This window comes from Epinephelus fuscoguttatus, linkage group LG4 (genome assembly GCF_011397635.1).
Source record: "Epinephelus fuscoguttatus linkage group LG4, E.fuscoguttatus.final_Chr_v1".
NCBI lineage: Eukaryota > Metazoa > Chordata > Actinopteri > Perciformes > Serranidae > Epinephelus > Epinephelus fuscoguttatus.
Genome location: NC_064755.1, coordinates 36,661,214 through 36,683,050, shown reverse-complemented (window position 1 = coordinate 36,683,050; position 21,837 = coordinate 36,661,214). Strand labels below are relative to the sequence as shown.

Below are 21,837 nucleotides of genomic sequence, written 5' to 3'. Positions count from 1 at the left end.
TGTAAATGTAACGCGTCTGTGTGGAGTTTTTTGGTGTGCACCCTTTCTTGTAGATTCAAAATACTGCTCTGTGTGCTGGTTATGAAGTTATGAAGGGGCATTTTTGACTCAGGAGATCAGAGGTGTGGACTTGAGTCACAGATTTTATTACTTTAGAATCAACTTTACAAAATTAAATAGGACTTGCAACATGACTTTGATGTTAACACCAATGACTTGTGACTTTACTTGGACTTGAGCCTTCTGACTTGAAAATACTTGATTAAAAAGTATGTCATTTAAAAGTGTGCCACAAACTAATGAATCAACTAACCTTATTCATTCTGAGCAAATCGACGCTTAACTCCCATAATCCTACAGCATCCAATCAAGTTGCAAGAGACAACCATGAGGTACTAATGTTGGAAAAAATGATACCAAAGGTAATTTTGTTTGCGTACACAAACTTCCTGGTGGTCAGCAACAGAGGAATTGGATTATTCAAAATGTGCAGGTTAAAAATTACAGATACAGAGATGCAACAACTTCTTAAAAAATGAATTTTAATGATTGAATACAAATTTTATAAAGAGTTTATAATTTTTGTAAATTTAATATACTATTACTCTGACATTAAAATGGCATTACATTTGGTGAAGAACGCAGTTTTACTTGTTTAGGACGTGGGACCTGACTTTGGACTTGTCAGTCTTGATTTGGGACTTAACTCAGGACTTGTCTGTCTGGACTTGGAACTTGAGAGCAAAGACTTGAGACTTACTTGTGACCTGCAAAACAATGGTAACCCCTCTGCAGAAGATCATGCAGATTGTTGATCGACATTTCTTTTGATACACAAACAATATTTGTCAACATTGTATTTTATATGATAGGAATGATGCAATTTAACATAGTTCCAATACAGAGTATGAGACTGATGTGTTGCACAGAGAGTTTATAGCTGTTGCTAATTTTCAACTCTTGTCCCTAGTTGGACTTGACATGTAGGCCTACAAGTTTTTTTTTAAAAAATATCATCAAACCATGCTACACTATAACCATGGAAGGATTGCACAATAAAATCCATAAATCACAGTGCATACATCACAAGATATACCACAATACATCTACCAAAACAGACACTGCGACACACATACCACAAGAAATATACTAAAATACACATACCACTACACACTTATACACTAATACCCTGTAGAAATTTGAGCGCAATAGCAAATAGTTGGTACAGCACCAGTTTGGTTTAAAACAGCACTTGACCTTTATTGTGAAGGATTTTAAATCTGGAATTATGTCAGTAGCAGTTAAAACAGGAATAAATCAGGGACCTGAATCAAGAGGCAGGATAGCTTCTTTAAATGCAGTAATACTGTACATTAGGCATTGTATTATAACTAGCCTTTAAGGCCACTCTGACAAAGAAGCCATGTCTTACACACACACTATAATTTCACTCAAAGTCCACACTACCTACCTTACTACCTCAGGGCCATAAAAAAAATAACTTTAATGTGAAAGGAAGGAATTCAGATATTTAAAGACAATTTTACAATCTTTTTTCTCAGGAAGGCAGGATTAAATTGAGGGGATTTGAACTCATGACCTCAGTATTAAAAGAATAAAAATCATGGCTTTTGCACAGAATGAGAGTGAAAATCTGGAACACAGTTGTTCAGTTAAAATATAAACATAGACCTAGTAAAGTAGAACGTAAATAAGCTCATAATATTGAGTATAATATAAAGAATAATAATTTATTATTACTTACTTGATCTTTCATTATTATTTAATCATATTTAATATCGAGTCAAAACCATAGACTGCATAAAAATTCAGAACTGAATGAGCGTTTGACGTTGGCAAGTGATTTTTTACCCTCAGCACTTGCCGTAGTGGAAGCCAGCGTCATGGCGCCTGTCAACTGACAAAAACTTTTGACGTTACAAACTTTTAATGCGGATATGTCTTTCACAATACTGACAGCTTGTTTGAAGGTGCTCCGTCCTGAACCTTTTAAACCAGTGTCGGACATCAGATGAGAGGAACATAAACAGCCGTCGTCACGATGTGAATGCTTCTGCGTGCTAACTTTGGCCGGTGCGACGATGCATCGCTGGTAGCTAACGGTAGTCAAGCTAGCCACTTTCAACAAGTTAGCTAGCTAGTTAGCTAAACTTAGTTTAAGCGTCGTTTGGTTTCAGATATCATTACGGACAATAAACCGACTGTAACTCGTTAAAGTGCCTGTTTCTAGGTTTGGTTAGTTAGTCTTTTATATCACAATGTGTCGTTTTCTGCGCTACTGTGTCAGCCACTGCCTCCATGCAGCGATGACCCGGCTGGAGGAGGTCAACGGAGAGGTTAGCATGTGGTCGTCTGTCCGGTGGCTGGGCTACCTGTCAGGTCTCAACCTGCTGATCGCCCTGTGTCTGGGGCTCTATGCGCGGTGGGAGAAGACCGCAGAGACTAGTCTTCTTGTCATTTTCGTTTTGGCTCTAATCGTCCTCGGAATAGCAAGTGTAGTGTATTATTACTTCAACATGGAGAGGGTCAGCCTCAGTCTCCTCCACCTGTGGTTCGGGTTTTTGCTAGGACTGCAGTGTTTCCTCAACAGTCCCGCCCTGGAGAGCGATGTGAAGGAGCAGGCGGCCAACTACCTGCTGCTGGTCAGCGTGACACTGAGGACACTGTGGGCGCTGCTGGAGAGACTGGTTGGATGTGCCAAGTTCCGTCCTGCCTTCCTCACCTCGGCAGAGCGGCTGGAGCTGGTGGGCTTTGCCACTGCCAGCACGGCTCTGCTCATCCAGAAGTCTTTGAGTGTGATGGTGCTGGTGGTGGCGCTGGCCACGGTGATGATTGCCCTCCGGATGAAGGCTCTCCTGGCTCTCGCCAACTTGGTCTGCTTCGCTGTCATCACCGCTGTGCTGTTCTTCAAGTCTCTGAACATCACCATCAACCCTTTCGCCCTCGCCTGCTTCTTCAGCCAGCTCATCTGCGACCCACTGCTGGATGTCTACTTCAGTGGCCTCTCCGTGACCGAGCGCTGGCAGCCTTTCCTGGTGTGGCGGGGCCTGTGGCGCCGGCTGTCCCTTCTGCCTCTGCTGGTGGTGGAGGTGACCTTCATCATTCTGGCTGCTCAGAAGCTGAAAGACCTGGACCAGTGGTACCTGATGATCCCGAGCTTTGTGGTCTGTGCGCTCTTCTGGGCCATCTGCCACATGGTGTTTGTCATCACAGTGTGGGGCTTTCACACCAAACTCAGTGAATGCCAGAGGGTGTGCTTGTCTCAGGGGTCAGGGGTCAGCGGTCTGGACAAGGTTATGGCTTCAAAGGGCATGAGACATTTCTGCCTCATCTCTGAGCGCCTGGTGCTCTTCTCGCTGGTGTCAACTGTTGCTGTTGCTGCTCTTTGTTGGCAGGTAGGAGCAGCCAGACAACAAATACCTTATTTATAGAGAGATGGCACACACTATCAACTGAATATCAGAGGATTTTTTAATACAATGTGCTGAAAATGTGGATAGCAGATGACAGCAGTGTATGGTGTGTTTTCAGTCCTCTTTGACCAGCAGTTCCCAACCTTTGTGGCTTGCGATTCCTTTGTTTGATTCAAACAGTACCATACTGATTACTTCTACATCACATTCAATCAGGACTTGCTATAACACAGAATGAACTTGTTTGTTTAGGAGCATGTTCTCATTCTTAGCTTAAATAGTTGATCATATTTTGCTAGAATTCATTCAGATGCAGATTAATGTTACAGTATCTTCCACAGCATTTTCCTTCATATGTCATACTTTTGTCTGCAGTGAAAACCAATTTTTTATTGACTAATGACTGTGCTCTGCAGGCCTCCAGTAGTATCTTTGTTAGCATGTTTCTGCTCGTCCTGCCTCTGGAGTCTCTGTTCCACGGGCTTTTCCATGAGCTCGGGAACAGTCTGGGAGGAACCTGTGTGGGCTACGCTGTTGTCATCCCCACCAACTACTGCAGGTAGTGTCATGCATCACTACTGAGAGTGGTAAACAATTACCAGTCAGATATAAGTAGACTGCACAATAATAAAGAAAATCCCATGATATGATTAAAGTTGAGAGGTAAATGTCAAAGTTTTCCCAGTTTTAGATCAGTATGTTGTGTCATGCATCTCGCCACACAACAGTAAGAGATCTGTGCTACTTCCTGAGTGTGATTGAGTTTTAAAAGGGCCAAATAAAATCTGTTATTAAAATTTTGTTAACAGGCAAGTGCTACATTCCTGCAATAAGTCATTGTCAAGTCATTGTGTGTTCATTCAGTTGTCCATGAGTCATAAGACATATCCTGACCTGTGCTAAATGACAGCTCTAAATAGACATGATTCATTCACTTTCCTCCTCTGTTTTATTTTTGTCTGCCTCATAGTCCTGACGGTCAGCCTGTGCTGCTGCCTCCAGACCAGGTGCAGGAGCTAAACAAGCGCTCCACAGGCATGTTGAACAGTGTGCAGCGCTTCTTCGCCCACCACCTGATTGAGAATTTTGGCTGCGACTATTCCACTAGTGGGCTGGCCCTGGATGCTCTGCAGGTCAAGATCAAATCCTTCTTGGAGCTCCGCACGGCAGATGGGCCTCGCCATGACACTTACATCATCTTCTACAGTGGTCACAGTCACCGCTCTGGAGAGTGGGCGCTGGCAGGTGAGAGAGACATCTAGTTGAAGTAATTATGATTAGTAAGTGTTGATTGATTGACCATTTTAGTAATAATATAATTACAAGTTCTGCTGCACAATTAATTGTATAATCATTATATATTAATAATGATTTTTAGCTTTCAAAGTTAACTACGTAGGATTAGCTGTAATCTATGAACTATGATTTTTATTTTATTTTTTTACTTTTTTTATGAAATTTCACAATAGATGAATATTTATGACATCTTAATGGCATACTGTACAATGTTTTTTAAAAAATCTCTGACATACTATACTATGATTTTTTTTCAAAGACACACTTCTATCATTTTTAAATATCCTACACAATAATTTTTATGGCATACTACACATTGTCATTTTTATGGAATACTACATAATATTTTTTATATAATGCTGTGCTATGATTTTTTTAATGACATAATTTACTATGATTCTTTTTATTATATGCTATGATTTTTTTGTGACATACTTTAATATGATTTTTATGACATGATAGACTGAATTTTTTGAATCACACTTACTTATGACACACGTAACTATGATGTTTTTTTTAAGACAAACTATTCTGTGATCATTTTATGGTGTACTACACTATAATTTTGTAATTTATTATTATATCATGCTATACTATGACATTTTTTATGTCATATTTTCCTGGGGGTTTTTTTATATCATACTATACCCTGAGTTCTTATACTATACTATGATTTTGTGTATTATGCTGTACTATGATTTTTTTTTAATTCAATTCAATTCAATTTCATTTATAAAGCCCAATATCACAAATCACAATTTGCCTCACAGGGCTTTACAGCATACGACATCCCTCTGTCCTTACGACCCTCGCAGCGGATAAGGAAAAACTCCCCAAAAAACCCCTTTAACAGGGGAAAAAAACGGTAGAAACCTCAGGAAGAGCAACTGAGGAGGGATCCCTCTTCCAGGATGGACAGACGTGCAATAGATGTCTTACAGAACAGATCAGCATAATAAATTAACAGTAATCAATAAGACACAATGAGACAGAAACAGAGAGAGAGAGAGATGCAGGACAGATGGTAATGACAGTAGCTTACAACAACATTACTGAAAGTAATAATATTATAATTATGATTCTGGCTATTGTGGTACAATATGTTGAAAGTAAATATTTATATCTGATAGTATATGTATGTGACAATCATATGTGTATAATAACAGTAGAAGTATGACTAATGATAACAGCAGCAGCAGGAGGCATCTGGCAGGACCACGGCAGCAGCACAACCACACACGTCACACTATCCAGGCACCGCTGTGATGTAAGTTAACCTGCAAGATAGTGGAGCACAAAGGGTCTGGAGAAGAAGCCGAATTAGTGACACGCAGTATAGCCGGGTTAGCAAGATGCAGTAACAGGACATGAGAGAGAGAAGGAGAGAAGGTGCCCGGTGTATTATAGGAGGTCCCCGGCATACTATTTTATATCATACTATACAATGTTTTTTTGACATTATAATGTGCTATGCTCTTTTTAAGATCATACTATACTTTTATTTTTTTATCATACTATATTATGACTTTTTTAAACATACTATACTATGACTTTTTTATCATACTGTACTATACTATGACTTCTTTCATTACACTATACTATGACTTTTTTAACATACTATACTATGACTTCTTTTATCATACTATACTATGATTTTTTTTTTAATCATACTATACTATGAATTCTTTTATCATGCTATACTGACTTCTTTTATCATACTATACTATGACTTTTTTATCATACTGTACTATACTATGACTTCTTTGATCACACTATACTATGACTTTTTATCATACTATACTATGACTTCTTTTATCATACTATACTATGACTTTTTTATCATACTGTACTATACTATGACTTCTTTTATCACACTATACTATGACTTTTTATCATACTATACTATGACTTCTTTTATCATACTATGACTTTTTTATCATACTGTACTATACTATGACTTCTTTTATCACACTATACTATGACTTTTTTATCATACTATACTATGATTATTTTTTTTTAAATCATACTATACTATGAATTCTTTTATCATGCTATACTGACTTCTTTTATCATACTATACTATGATTAATTTTTTTTTAATCATACTATACTATGACTTTTTTTATCATACTATACTATGATTACTTTTTTTTTAATCATACTATACTATGACTTCTTTTATCATACTATACTATGATTAATTTTTTTTAATCATACTATGACTTTTTTATCATACTATACTGTGACTTTTTTTATCACACTATACTATGAATTCTTTTATCACACTATATGACTTTTTTTTAATCATACTATATTATGACATTTTTTTGATCATACTATACTGACTTCTTTTATCATATTATACTATGAATTTTTTATCACACTATACTATGACTTTTTTTTAATCATTCTATATTATGACATTTTTTTGATCATACTATACTATGACTTCTTTTATCATACTATACTATGAATTTTTTTTATCATACTATACTATCACTTTTTAATCACACTATACAATGACTTTATCATACTATACTATGACTTTTTTTTATCATACTATACTATGATTTTTTTTATTATATTATAGTATGACTTTTTTTAATCATACTATAACTTGTTTTTACCATATTATATTATGACTTTTGTTTTTAATCATACTACACTATGACTTTTTTAACATACTATGATTTTTTTTTATAACATACTATACTGAGAGTTTTTTTTAACATACTATATTATGACTTTTTTTTAACAAACTACATACTATGGCTTTTTTTTAACATACTATACTATGACTTTTTTTTTTATAACACATTATACTGAGAGTTTTTTTAACATACTATATTATGACTTTTTTAATTATACTATACTATGACTTTTTTTTTTAACATACTATACTGAGAGGTTTTTTTAACATACTATATTATGACTTTTTTTTAACAAACTATACTTTGACTTTTTTAAATCATACTATAGTATGACTGTCTTGATTTTTTTTTTTAACATACTATGATTTTTTTTTTTTTACCATACGATGCTTTTCTATCATACTATTGTATGACCTTTCATCATACTATGAGTTTTTTATGACATTTTATGCTAGGATGTTTTTTTTTAATCATATTATTCTATGACTTTTTTTAATCGTATTATACTATGACTTTTTTTAACATACTATACTATGATTTTTTTTAACATACTATGATTTTCTTTTTTATAACATACTATACTGAGAGGTTTTTTTTAACATACTATATTATGACTTTTTTAAAATCATACTATAGTATGACTTTCTTGATTTTTTTTTAACATACTATACTATGATTTTTTTTTTAACATACTATATTAAGTTTTTTTTATCACACTATTGTATGACCTTTCATCATACTATACTATGAGTTTTTTTATGACATTTTATGCTAGGATGTTTTTTTTAATCATATTATACTATGATTTATTTTTATCATACTATACCATAACTCTTTTTATCATACTATACTATGACATTTTTTTAACATACTATATTGAGTTTTTATGGCCTACTGTAGTATGATTAAAAAAAAATAGCATACCATGATTTGTATATCTTAATATAACTTTTTTTTTAATCCTTTATTGTTCTCCTTGTGCATTGTTTGTTTCTTTGTGATCTGTAATCAGCTGGTTTCTGTGTTCATCATCAGGAGGAGACACACTTCGCCTGGATCAGATCTTGGAGTGGTGGCGGGAGAAGAATGGCAGCTTCTGCTCGCGCCTCATCTTGGTGCTTGACTGTGACAACTCGTTGGCGTGGGTGAAGGAGGTGAAGAAGGTGGAGGGTCTGTACGTGGCTGTTCAGGGAGCAACACTTGTCCGAGTGACAGATGTTGAGCTGCAGGACCCCCCGCAACTCGGAGACTTCACTTCTCAGTGGGTGGAGTATAATTGCAACTCAAACAGCGACATCCGGTGGTCTGAGAGGGGCAGGGCGGTCTCTGCCACCTATGGCATCTCCAAACACTGGAGCGACTACACACTGCACCTGCCAACAGGAAGTGATGTTACCAACCACTGGAGCATATACTTCCCTCGAATGACCTACCCGGTGGTCCAGTTGGCGCTGTGGTGCAGCGGTCTCAACGCGCTGTCGCTCTGCAGCATCTGCCTGCGATGTCTGAAGCGAGTCAAACTAAACTGGTTTCCACCAGCGATACTTGACACTGGCCAAGGCTTCAAACTGGTTAGATCGTAGAAAGAAAAAAAAAACAAAAGCTATTTTTATTTTCAGATTATATTTCTTGGACCCTGAAAATAGGCAGCTATTGGATTGTTAACGTGCCGCTATCCTGTTCGTTACTGAAAAACTAATCAATGTAGTTACTGATTCGTGCATTTTGAAATGTCTTTTTAGAACCAGTTTTATATTCTTTGCAAGATTTTCTATTAATGTTTTTAGCTTTGATTAGAGATCTTAACATCCCTGTTGAACAGATGGATAAAATGTGACGGAGCACATCGACACTATTTTTGCATCGTAAATACTGTTAGATCTGATTCCACCTTGACTTTGAGAACATTCGTGTTGTGCCTTTTACCGTAAAGTCACCAAAGAACATCCAGCTCGCCTGGCTGATCTTCTTAACCTTTAACCAAAATGGCCGTGGTACATTTTCAGAGGAAGATCTCAGGTGTACATCTTTTTTAAGAAGTCTAGAGCAGTTTCTAGAGTTGAAATTTTTATGTAGTTCTTGTAATTTGATTGTGAAATGATTCCTCTCCTCTTCTGTACTACACTATGCATTTTACGCTCCACATATATTCAATGCACTGCTTTGTTGTACCAGCATTTTGTAATGCTTTTGGGGGTCAGTTTTATAATTACTCTCCAGCTGCTTCAGGGAGTCCAGAAAGTTTTTTTTTTTTAACCGTACTGATGACTGCACTACACACACAGATGTGTGCGAACTACAGTATTTATGTTATAATAAACCTCGGGAATTAAATGCATCACATGATGATAGACATTTTCTTTCTGGGGTTTATTGCAGTTTACTGGGCTATGACGATTATTCAGGTGAAGGACGGGTACAACTATGCAATAAAGGAGAAGTGGGACTTCACTGCTCAAATCATGAATCGTCAGTGCTCCTCTTTTGGGTAAAAACTGCTATAATTAAATGGGTTTTTTTCATGTGTCTGACACTGGGAGAATAACAAAACTTAAAAAGTGAATAGTGTATTTGCATAACACTATTCTGATGTTTTCTAAAATCATATTGAAATGTCTGACAGTATTTTCAAATTTAAACTCATACTTACTTTGATAAAAACCAAGCGGACTAAATTCAGGTTTTCTGTTGATTTTATTGAAAACATTATAAAATTATGTGGTGCAGCAGCATATTTCAGTTTTTAAGATCTTTAACATGTTCACATTTACACAAACCAAGTTGAAAATGGCTTTTACAGCAAGTTGCGAATGATCGTTGTCCAGGAGACAAGAACACAGGGCAGAGACAGTAACAGAACATCTACTGCCCCCATGTGGCTGCAAGTGAAACTACACCGAACCCTAAAACACACTAAAGGAAGAGGTCCTTTATCAGTGGGGGAGGCCAGTTCCTGTTTAGTTCTACAGCTCATTAATGAGTCCACTTCCTGAATTCAGTATTTTGTGGTTTCAGAGCTGATGTGCAAATTCATGACTTGGGTTGGTTTAAGTCGAACAGAAGCACTTTGACCGACCCAAGGCATGGACACAGGTACACAGTGAAACCCCAGCCCGTGTCTAAAAGGCTTCATTTATGAAAGGAGGGAAAGAAAGCAAACTTCCTGAACTTCTACCAAGTTCACAAGCAACTGAATTAGCACAGCACTGGATAACGTGTACAAACATTGATTTTAGGGTTTTAAATTTGAACAGTAATCTTTATATTCAAAGAAGAGGGTGAAATATTTTAACAGTTGCAGCCTGAATGAGCATGAGAATGATCTTTGCAACAAAAAAACAGAAGCAAACTTCAGTTTAGTGTTTGTGGCAAAATAAACATGATGACTAACCCTCTCATTTGAACAGCAGATTCTGCTGAATTACATTCACTAGAAAATTACTACAGTGTCATTAAACATCAGCCTAGTTTACAAGAGGGAAATTTGGACCTAGATTCACAGATGTTGTCTACTTAGTCTTCAACTATGCAGTATATAGCCACTGGGACACGATGAGGGACACAAAAAATATACAGCTGATTCTCTGACAGTCACAAGACCTCGACAGGACAAAGACTAAAGCTTTCGGAGGGACATTTTTTAGAAACAGAAGATCCAACCTGACTGGAAGCAACAGTGTTATTTTCAGTTTGAATCAGTTGGATTTAAGTGTAAAGCTTTTTTTTTTGAGCATTATTAAGTTAAGAATATTTAAATAAGGCTGCAACAACTACTAATTTATTATCGATTAATCTGTTGATTATTTTCTTAGCTACATGATCATTTTGTTTAAAGAAGGTCTGAAAAAAAAGTGAAAAATAGCCACTATGAAGTCGTAGTTTCATCCAAAACCCAAAGATATTTAGTTAAGTATTACATCAGACAAAAAACAGCAGCAAGATGCCACCACAGAATGTTTGGTGTTTTTGCTTGGAAAAAAATAATCACTGAAACATGATCGATCATCAAAATAGCTTAGGAATAATTTTCAGTTGATTCATTTACATCACTCTACATTTAACAATTTTGTTTGTAACTTACAAGAGAAAAAGCAACTAAGATGATTCCACATATTCAGAATGAGAGACAATTAGTGTTACAGAAACAGGAGAGTTGAGGTCCACAATTTTCCCATAAGTAAATTTGGTTTCGATGGTCTGACCTCCAGGTCTCAATTTCCATTAGTAACATAAAAATTGCCGACATGACTAATCCCAGTGGTTTTGGACTCTGCTTTAGTTGAAATGAAAAGGAATCTAAATGAGGTTTAACAGCTGTTTGAGCGGCTCAAGTGGGTCTGAGTGGTATTTATGGCTTTAGCAAGAATGACATCTAAGCTTTGGCTTGTTGCATGTGCAATGTGTCAACCCTGCAGAGCTGGAGACGGATGGTTCTCTGCCCAAACCAAACGCAACTAAGGCTCCGATCAAACAAAGCACCTTTTAGCAGCTTGGTTTTCAATGAGAGTGATTACTGCTTTTGCATTGCTGAGCACCTTGCATTTTCTTTACTCTATACAGCTGGACACCTCAAGTACGACAAAAAAAAGTTTCCCTATTGTCAAATTAAAATGAATTGAGGCGGGCCTTTCATGGTGGCTATGACAAGAAGTAGCAGCGTACATGGTTAGTGTGAAGCTACCGTAATGTCACTTTTATGTTGCCGTGGGCGGGCTGAGACATACCTACTTTCTAACGTCTTACTAGCTGTAATTAGGCCTGACGATTAACAGCAGATTGTACCCTGAACTGTCCCCAACTCATCCTAAAATAAGCCTTAAAGCAACCATCATCCAGGTAAAGCTCCTGGACCAGCTGGTGGTACTCCCTGTGATTTCTACTCTAAGGGTCTCTGATTCCCTGTGATCAACATACTGTACCATTTGGAAACAACCTCTCATCTTCAATCAGAGCAAGTGCTCTCTGGCTGTCGGATTTTAAAGGTACAGATTTGTGAGTACTTTACAGTAAAATAGCGGTTAAGACAGGTGAAAAGATGCCACAAGCTGCAAAAAGCGCTCTGTCCGATCGGGGCAGGCTTCAACCAAGAAAAGGCATTGCGATGTACCTCGTGTTTCACGCTCTGTCTGACTGGCGCCTAAACCTTCATTTCTCCCACGTTAAGACGGGTTTCGTTTCAGGTGATTCAGACACAGCAGAACGTGACATTTTAATAAAATTAAAGCGTTAAATAATAATTTAAAAAATACATTTGGCATAAAAGGAATCAGATATTAAATTCACCCTCTGATGTGACTGAATCCGCTGAGCCCAGCCTTATTTACTGTCCTGTCACAATGGAGGGACATCCTGATCTCTGCCATTCCTTACTGCACCGTGTGAACCGACATGTCTCCATGAGAAGGGAGCACATCTTCCTGTCAGTGTGATTGTCATGGATGTGTTCGTCATAGTGCTGCAGATTCCTCATTTTTACAAAAAGGAACTGGAGTACAATCTAGTGTTCAGAATCCATTTACCCTAAAGAAACAACAGTAGTGACAAAACATCTACAAAAAAACACCCAAACTCTACCCCATATATTTCTGTATAATCAGCAGTTAAATAACTAGAGTATGGTACATCATGATTTTCTTTTCTTTTTTTTTTCTTTTTTTTTAAACAAACTTGTCGTTTGTCTGAGAGGAGCGAAAGGCTTCGGCCAGTTCCTCCTCTCTCTGTCAGACTGAGCGAGGATCCCCAGCAGTTACAAGGACCCGAGGTTCAGCGCTTCTAGGAATCAGAACCCTGAACTGTAAATGAAAAGCTGACGTTGTGTCCCACGTGTACATGATGTGTCTGGAGCTTGCAACCAACCCTTAGGAAAAAAAAAAAAAAAAGAGTACTCTTAACTTTCAAAGATGTGTGGGAATACGATAGACAAAAAGTAGAATATTAACTGAACATAACAGAAATGTGTCGTCACTAACCAAGCTCCATTTTAACTGCTGCTTGGTGATATCGTGGTCCAAACCCCAGGGTGATACTGAACATCAGTCACCTACTGAAACGTGTCACTGCTCCCAATACTCCTTTTTCTCACCTGCACTGATGCGACTGCACAGAATAAAGCGTATTTACAGAGGCGGGCATTTTTCCGCAATCTTGTTTTCAAAGACAAAATGTGCAGCTGAGAAAACGGAAACTGCTGTCGATAATTGGTCACGTGTCTGTCTGCTTCCCTGATCACCTTTATTCCCCCCTTCCACTCTGTTTCCCCTCATCACCCAACTTCCAAACTAATGTATAAATAACACAAAAAATGTATCTTGTCCTGTGTATAATTCCCCAAATGCTTTTAAAAAATAGAATGAGGTAAATCCCTGTAGTAAGACAATAACTAGGCAATGCACTGAATGAAAATTGCCCCTTCCACCCCCTCGCCTCTGTTGAATGACTACTTGGTTCATGTAGGCACAAAAAAAGTCTACACAGCACGTACATGTGTCCATCGGTTTGCCTCTACGTGTGTCTTTGTGTCACGACTCTCCTTCAGTCTTTTCATTTCGCGCCATCAAACCTCGTCCTGTTGCTGCTGACAGACCGGTTACGACTCGTGCTCTCCCGCCTCAGGACTTCCTGTGCCGCACCGTCTCGGAGCTGCCGTTCAGTTTGCTCCGCCCGGACGGGGTGGCTGTGCTGCCGTTGCCCAGAGGACGGTCCCGGTCCGTGGGGACTTCCTGTTTGCGTCGACGGGTCTCTTTGTAACGGAGTGTGATGTCACTGTGAGAAAAGAGAGGACACAGTTAACAGAGCCTCGGGAACAGTTCCTCATGGCTAGATTCTGTTCCACCAGCTTTATTGCTCAATGCGCTTCCTCATGGAAAACACATTGAGCAATTAAAATAAAACAGATGTGTTCCTGAGATCTTCTATCCATTTTTCAGCAAAATACTTGTCATTTTTAAACCTCAACACAAGTGAAAGTAAGGAAGCTGATTTAAGACTGCTGATTGTCTAAAATAACCCATGAGTTTTCACACTCTACAACGACCATTTTATTTGTTGAGACAACAAATGTGATGCTGCTGACACCTTTACTTTCTAAAGATAAGCTACGTCACTTTCTCTCTCAACCATGATATGCATCGTCATGGAGAAAAGCAAGAAGTCCAAAGAGGTTGGCACTCCCCCTCTATCGTCATGGAGATGCTAAATTGCAAGAATCAAACACCAGTGCCAAGTTCTTCGAGGGATAATTAATAAGAAAACTTTGGTTTACTTAAGAGCATAATACTCTGTGAGCTGTGAATAATTGATTGAAGTGTCTAAAGGTGTGTGACCACATTGTGATTTTCTTTGGCAGAAAGGTGGTGGCAGGGCAGCAAGGAGCACTTTGTCCAAGCGACTCGTGGCTTTTGTTTCTGTGACGTCTGCTAGGTGGCTAACATAATGCTATGTTAACACAGGGTTGACTACACAGTTAACAAGCTTACAACACAGGGGAGATGGTAAATGGACCTGCACTTGTATAGCACCTTTCTAGTCATCTGACCATTCAAAGCGCTTTTTTCACTACGAGTCACATTCACCTTTTCACACACACATTCATACACTGGTGGTCGAGGCTACCATACAAGGTGGCAGTTCTTAACACACTCACACACTGATGGAACAGCCATTGGGAGCGATTTGGGATGAGATACTTCGACATGCAGATTGGAGGAACCGAGGATCGACCCGCTGATCTTCCGATTAGGGGACAACCTACTCTACCTTCTGTGGTGATAAAGGTTCAACACTCGCCAGCAACACTTCCTTCCCATAAATAGACTTTTCTGTCTGTTTCTGAGTGACAAATCACATAGCTCGGGATAGACAGTATCTCAAGGAGCAGCTGTGACAACATCACTGCCTTCTGACAAACAGTTCAGCCAAAATTGCTCAGAGCCGTCCGCTACATGGACATAGGTCTTAATCTGGCTACATCTTATGCATATGCCATTACTGGTTATATACCATCGATGTATTCCCAATCAAGATGAGGGGCAGTCTGACAACAATCAGTGACACTGACAGTGGAGAGATAATCATCAAAGCTCTTGATGACCCACTTAAAGGATAACTTCGGTGTTTTTCATCCTGGGCCCTATTTCCCCATGTGTATGTGTGCGTATGATTCATAGGTACAACTTGTTCTAAAATTGGTTCAGTATTGAGGGAGGCGGATGCATCCGGCAGCCGCGAAATGAGCTAAAACGCTAACGTGGGCAAATGCGTCCCGTATAAGTTTGTGCATTAAAAGTGCTTTTTTTTCGCCACTGACCGGTTCAGATCGCCAGTGTTATCTCTGTAAATAGCATAGTAAACGTTTCCCTTACCTCTGGGCTGTGTGACATCATCTCGCAAGAGCATTGCTCTACTGTATCTGTAGCTCTCTCTACTTGTAGGGCAGCCGTTTTCTTGAGGAAGAGGTGTTTCGGGATTGGATGTCTTCTCTTCTTCGGCTGGCAGCAGTCATCTTGGGAGAAGTGAGCACTGCAGACCTGATGGTCTGCAAGGCGCAGTGTCTGGACAGGAGTGTTAGCATCCATTTGTAGCACAACTAGCCACAACTTCAGCATCTTGCCGTCCGACAAAGGCAACCTATGAAAGCTGTACGGGGTGTTGTGCGACATCCTGTTCTTGCAATTCGGATAAGCACAAACACGAACCATTGTTTTCAATCGATGCAGTAAAACTCTCAACTGTACTCCGGGACAACCAGCACCACTCTGAGCGGCGCTCTGCATGGCTCCTCTGTTTTATTCCGAGATGATGTCACACACAGCCCAGAGGAAGTGAAGGGTAAGGGAAACGCTTAGTATGCTATCTACAGAGATAACACTGGCGATCTGAACCGGTCAGTGGCGAAAAAAAAGGCACTTTTAATGCGCAAACTTATACAGGATGCATTTGCCCCCGTTACCGTTTTAGCTCGTTTCGCGGCTCCCGGCTGCATCCGCCTCCCTCAATACTGAACCAATTTTAGAACGAGTTGTACCTATGAATCATACGCACACATACACATGGGGAAATAGGGCCCAGGTTGAAAAATACCGAAGTTATCCTTTAATGGTGGAGCACCAAACCTCTTCACATTCCCACAATACTCACCTTTGTCTGCTGATGCTAATGTAGTGTATCAGATGATAGAGACGGATGTGACACACCTGAACCTGAACAACTGGGTCAAATTGTGTTTGCAGATAATTCTTTGAGCCTGTTTATACCTGGTAATGACATGGGTCTTTGGTGATCCCATCACAAGTGGAAATAAAAGCGTAAACCACCAAGACGCACTGTGGTGGTCTGGGACACATTTGACCAGACCTTTTATAGTGTACACTCTACGCTGATGCATCCTGACTCGTCCCCCGACAAGCACGTAACAGAAAAATAAGCCATCAATGTAGGATGTGTAGGATGTGTCGGTCTTTAACGTGCCCATTTTAAGATGAGTTAGACGAAGTGTTGTCTGATCGGCCATTGTTTTTTTGCCCTATGGAAGGAGATGTGTTGAATTCTGCTGACTGTGGTATCTCCAGCTGCACCAACACAACCGCTAACGTGACTGGAGAACATGCTAGTGAGCAGCTAGTGTGGACACAATAACTGTGCGCAGGGCCCTTTGACTTTTTAGGGCAAGTCACATATAAGCAATAAATTCTGAATACAAGTGGTCAGCCTCAGACGTATTATAGACACAGGTGTGAAAGGTTATGTGTCTCAGCTCTCCACTCCTTATTTTATACAGTCTATGCTCTCCACTTGTGTTCAGATCACAGAGACAGATGTTGATACCAGGTGTAGACAAGCTCTTAGCTCAGTGGGACTAACAGTAACAGGAGGTACATGCGCACCTTCTCCCACCCTAACAACACAATAATGGTCACAATGCTTTTCTTTAGGGCTAAAGCCAACTTATTTGTAACCAGAGAAATCTAAATGCATTATAACCATTTGCAAATACGATTCCACCCAGCGTGTTTTACTATTAAACGGCATGCTGTAGTGTCTGGTGTCGTTGATGCACTGTGCTGTATGACTGGATGACATGCACCATGAGGGCTGATCTGATTGGCTCTCATCGGGTGAAGGGCAGTTCAGTTGGAGGAGCCAGCATGCTGACGACCACATAATGTGTGTGTGAAGTGTGCCAACACTTTATTTTGGTTTCATTCAGTGAACCCCTTTGTCTCCTGTCTATCACTTCTACAATGTCAGCATGCTGGCTGACGTCTGTGTTACTTATCTGACTCACTGCATCTAAGAATAGAAATGATGTGAAAGGAAATGGTAAAAATAAAGACTAAAGAAAAATTTAAAGTGCCATGCAGGAGACGGACCCATGTGGAGTAACATCTGTGTTGTCTAGAGGATCCAAAGTATGGATCCAAACAGTGACGTCTCAGAGGGGAAATAAAACAAAATACAAAACTGCTGATAGGAGGAAACGCCTCTCTCCTATACCTACCTCACTGGACATGGACATTACTGCTGAGCATGGGCAGGAAGGAGTTGGGTGGGAGAAAGGAAGGGAGGGAGGATGGGGAAGGAGAAAGTAGACAAAAAGCTTAACATGCTGGGGCATGGCTGCGCTTCACAGGAGCACTACTCAACAGAAGGTGAATCAAACCAAAAGCAACCTAAAATATATCACTGCATGAGGTCAGGAGGAAAAGGAAAATCAGATACAGGGCCTAGTGATGAAGAACGCTCATTGGATCACATGCACATAAACCCAGGGTTCCCATGTCCATCAGATTCCTGGAAAAGTTATGAATTAGCAAAACTGTTTTCCAGGCCTGGAAATGGTTTGGAATTAGTGTTTCAGAGATTTTTTGACTATATGCTGTTTTTAAATATATTTATAAAAATCCCAAAACATGTCTATGATGTGTGAAATATGATCCTTGTATTACTAGTTCAAAATCTAGTGCTGCACTGCGCGTCCATTAAAACGTCACTAGTATCACAAAATATACTTAAACCGGATCACCATCATGTTATCACCAAGGCCGCGCCCCCCTTTTTGGGTAAATAAATGTGATGTCACATAAGGAGACAAAAAGGTAAATACCATGAGGTAACCATCTTTACATGTACAGATGTTAGCAGTGGGGAAAATATCGATACAGCGTAGTATCGCAATATTTTTGTATGCCAATATTGTATCGTCAAACAGTGACAAATGTGTCAAAATCTGTTTTATTGTATAAATCACTATTATTACAATTATTAATTAATCTTTAGGTAGCCTACTAGAATAATATAATCAATTGCATTTTTCAATCCACGAGAAAAATTTTGCTGCTGCAAAAAATGGTTTCAGTAAGGTGAACAGACTTTATAAAACAGATGTTGACAAACAAGACTATATTTTATTGCAATACTCAGCATATTGCAACATATTTAAGATCGCAATAATCGTGACTTAATTATCGTGATTATACTGGATCATGGATCCTCTGGTGATTCCCACCCCTAACAGATGTATACATGAGTAATATCTGGCCACTGTGTTGAGTCATTGATCCACTTGGATGAGGGAAGACTGAAGCGAATCCAATTGTAATCCAAACACATGTCAAATTGCACTGACATCTACAGGATCTTTGGCTGTCTATCCTTCAAAAAAGGGCATGGCCTTGAAGTTTTTGGCCGTATCCCTATGTGCCTGTCTGGTCGATTGGAATATGGAGCTAGCTGGTTGTTGCAATGTCTAAAGTTAGCAAGCACTAGCAGTTTGCTTAGCTGCAAATATCTGGTGCATGCTTAATAATGTATGGCTGTATCACTAATAATAATAAAATGTGTGACTGTATCAGTCAGGAAACTGGAGTGAAATATTATAGGAAAGTTACGGAAAAGTTTTGAAAATTAATTGGTAAAAATGTGTGGGAACCTTGTAACCCATGTTCATGAAATTCAATTGGTTATTGTGATTTAACTGTACTTTGTTGCAAAGCAGCAGTGACTGAGAACAAATGGCAATTTATTATTTTTAAACTGCCACAAAAAAAAAAGCTCAATCCCTTCTTCGCTTCTTTAGTCTCCTGTTTTTACCCGCAATCAAAGAACAAACACACCTGTGCATGGTCATTATGATCTGTATTGACAGATCATCTGAAAAGAAAATCTGGATTATTAAATGTCATAGATGCAGACCAGTTTTGTTATTTACTTTTACTCCAAGGAATGTTTGCATCAAAGTAATTTCTCTTCCTGAATGAGCACAGAATTTTATCATTTCTTTTAGGCATCCATGACCTATGTCGTTAAGCAGCTTTGCAGCTAATTTTATCTAAATTTCTAACCCCTGTACCCCCTTGCCCACACTGCGTCTTACCGGATGAAGAACCGCCACAGGGTCCAGATTAAGATGAGGAGGAGTCCTAAGAACCAGCACTGCATGATGAAGAAGGGGATGGGCAGCATGATGGTGGTGGGGTCATACTTGAGCACTATGAGGAACTCAGTCACCGTGATTGCTGCCACCAGCCACGCCTGCTGGCCGAGCTTTTTGTGGAACTTCCTGTGGGAAAAATCACAAGACGGTGTCATCATGGAAAAGTCATCAAACTGAGAGAATGTTTTTACTGTTTGTAGGTGAGACTGTGCTGCAGGCAACACCCAAAATAGACATTATATCACAGTAATACTCAAGGTTACAGAGCTGCTGAAAAATCTTTCTGCATAATAGTTACTACACTTTAAAGTAAAATAGTTTGTAAGTTTTTAGAAAGCAGCAACACACTAATATACCCATCAATTAAGACAAAACTGCTACATTATGTAGAGCTGACTGCTCATTCTTTGTTGTAGTGAACTGGACCATTTTTGTTGGGTTCTGATACAAATAACGCCACAGATTTAGTCAACTTAAAACTTTCCCTCACAAACGACCTGAAAGAAATGACCAAACTCATTTGGCCTGCAACTCCTCACTATGAAAAACAAAATGTTGTCAATTGCTTAAGGCAATGCAACATGTTTGCATATTTGTCAGACATGTTTGCTTTCTGTAGGCAGATGTGATAAGAAGCTTACTATCAGTCAGATAAATGCACTCCCTCCCTAATCTGCTCTGAGGGTTTTCCAACAACAAGCTCACATGCTGCACATACTGGTACTACTATTACTACTAGCACTGAACTGGAAAAATGAGTTCATTCACATACAGAGATAACCATCAAAGGCTGAACATCCTCATACAGTCAGTGAAATGTCCCCTTACAGGATGGCTGACAAAACTTTGTGGGAATTATTATGGTGAATTTATCTCCTCACTGCTGTGTTGCTTATTGTTCTCTTTTTTCTGCTTGGTAATTAGAGGTCAACCGATTCATCGGTTTGGCCTATTAATAGGACTTTATATAAAGTATCACTAATAGCGGAACAGGGCTCCGATAGTGGCTGATAGCTGTAACCTCCACTTGTCACGTGGGTGCAGCCTTGCACAGAGTAGCCCACATGCAAGTACTAAAATGTGTGCTTTAGATTATTTGTATGATTTAAATTAAAGTTACCTAATGTGGGACAGCTTTACTTATTTATCAGGGGCATAATAAGGTTGCTAGGTGTAGAATAACTCTGCTCTCTGTACTGACTGTCTGCTTGGCACTGGAGATTTTGGGTTTCTCTGCTAGTGTTGTGTCAAAGTCTGTTCCACTGTTGTCATGTGTTTCCCATATGAAGGTGCGGACGCACCAAACCAACATCAAAGAACTAGCGGCGACAAAAGCCAACTGTTGCATCGTCTACGTTGCCTCACATCGCCATGTGTCAGCTGCATTTGAACACACTACACGGACTACATCCGACGGCCAAGTAGCACGTACGTTCTGCGCCTGCGTGAGAGAAAGCGGAGTGAGAGAGTGATACATCCTGACAGCCGAGGGGTTTCCTATCTGTGCAGCCGAGCACCGCAGCACCTCCACGGACTATTACATCCAGACGGTCCCGCTGTTTCCTCCGCAGGCTCCACTTCACTCAGCTGCCTGATAAACCCGCTGCTTCTTCCCACTTTAACCTGAATAACAAACCAGGGCTCGTGCTCTGGTTGGATCCAAACGGAGAGCTGGGGCTAGCTCAGAGACTAGCGGAGGCTAACTGGCTGTGCTTCCCTCTGTCATGCTGCGGCTAACGCTCCGCTAGCCGCTCCCAGCTAGCTCTGGTTTGTTATTCAGGTTAAAGTGGGAGAGGCAGCGGATCTGTCAGGCAGCTGAGTGAAGTGGAGCCTGAGGAGGAAGCACTGGTTGGCCCTGGTTTCACTATAGGCAGATTCACTCGCTACAGGGGCGAGGAAATAAAACCTGAACAGCCAATCAGAGGGATCTCTCTCACCGACTAGCTCCGCCGCCGATTCAACATGCTCAATTGGCCGAAAAGCCGCCGACGCCGAAGGGCCGACGGTGCGGGACACACCACAAAAA

General features: G+C 39.7%; 2 protein-coding genes across 2 annotated transcripts in view; one reads left to right on the top strand and one right to left on the bottom strand.

Moving 5' to 3' along the window:
• The first annotated feature begins 1,866 nt into the window (after window positions 1-1,866).
• tmem168b (transmembrane protein 168b) lies at window positions 1,867-10,061 on the top strand. The gene is made up of 4 exons (XM_049573513.1): window positions 1,867-3,416; window positions 3,851-3,993; window positions 4,405-4,679; window positions 8,417-10,061. Exons 1-4 carry the CDS (start codon window positions 2,280-2,282, stop codon window positions 8,962-8,964), a joined length of 2,103 nt encoding a protein of 700 aa, XP_049429470.1. The 5' UTR covers window positions 1,867-2,279; the 3' UTR covers window positions 8,965-10,061.
• A 947-nt stretch (window positions 10,062-11,008) lies between these two features.
• ptdss2 (phosphatidylserine synthase 2) overlaps window positions 11,009-21,837 on the bottom strand; it is a 32,841-nt gene continuing 22,012 nt past the window's right edge. The window contains exons 12-13 of the mRNA XM_049573514.1: window positions 19,752-19,937; window positions 11,009-14,143 (exon numbers count right to left, since the gene is read on the bottom strand). Of these exons, the coding sequence (XP_049429471.1) occupies window positions 13,990-14,143; window positions 19,752-19,937 (340 nt within the window). The 3' untranslated portion in view covers window positions 11,009-13,989. The remainder of the gene's footprint in view (window positions 14,144-19,751; window positions 19,938-21,837) is intronic.

What these genes read in the sequence shown, in the direction of transcription:
- tmem168b (XM_049573513.1), top strand. Translation starts at nt 2,280, where the DNA reads ATGTGTCGTTTTCTGCGCTACTGTGTCAGCCACTGCCTCCATGCAGCG. An exon ending in ATCCCCACCAACTACTGCAG is followed by an intron (nt 3,994 to 4,404) that starts GTAGTGTCATGC and finishes TCTGCCTCATAG; the next exon opens with TCCTGACGGTCAGCCTGTGC. An exon ending in TGGAGAGTGGGCGCTGGCAG is followed by an intron (nt 4,680 to 8,416) that starts GTGAGAGAGACA and finishes GTTCATCATCAG; the next exon opens with GAGGAGACACACTTCGCCTG.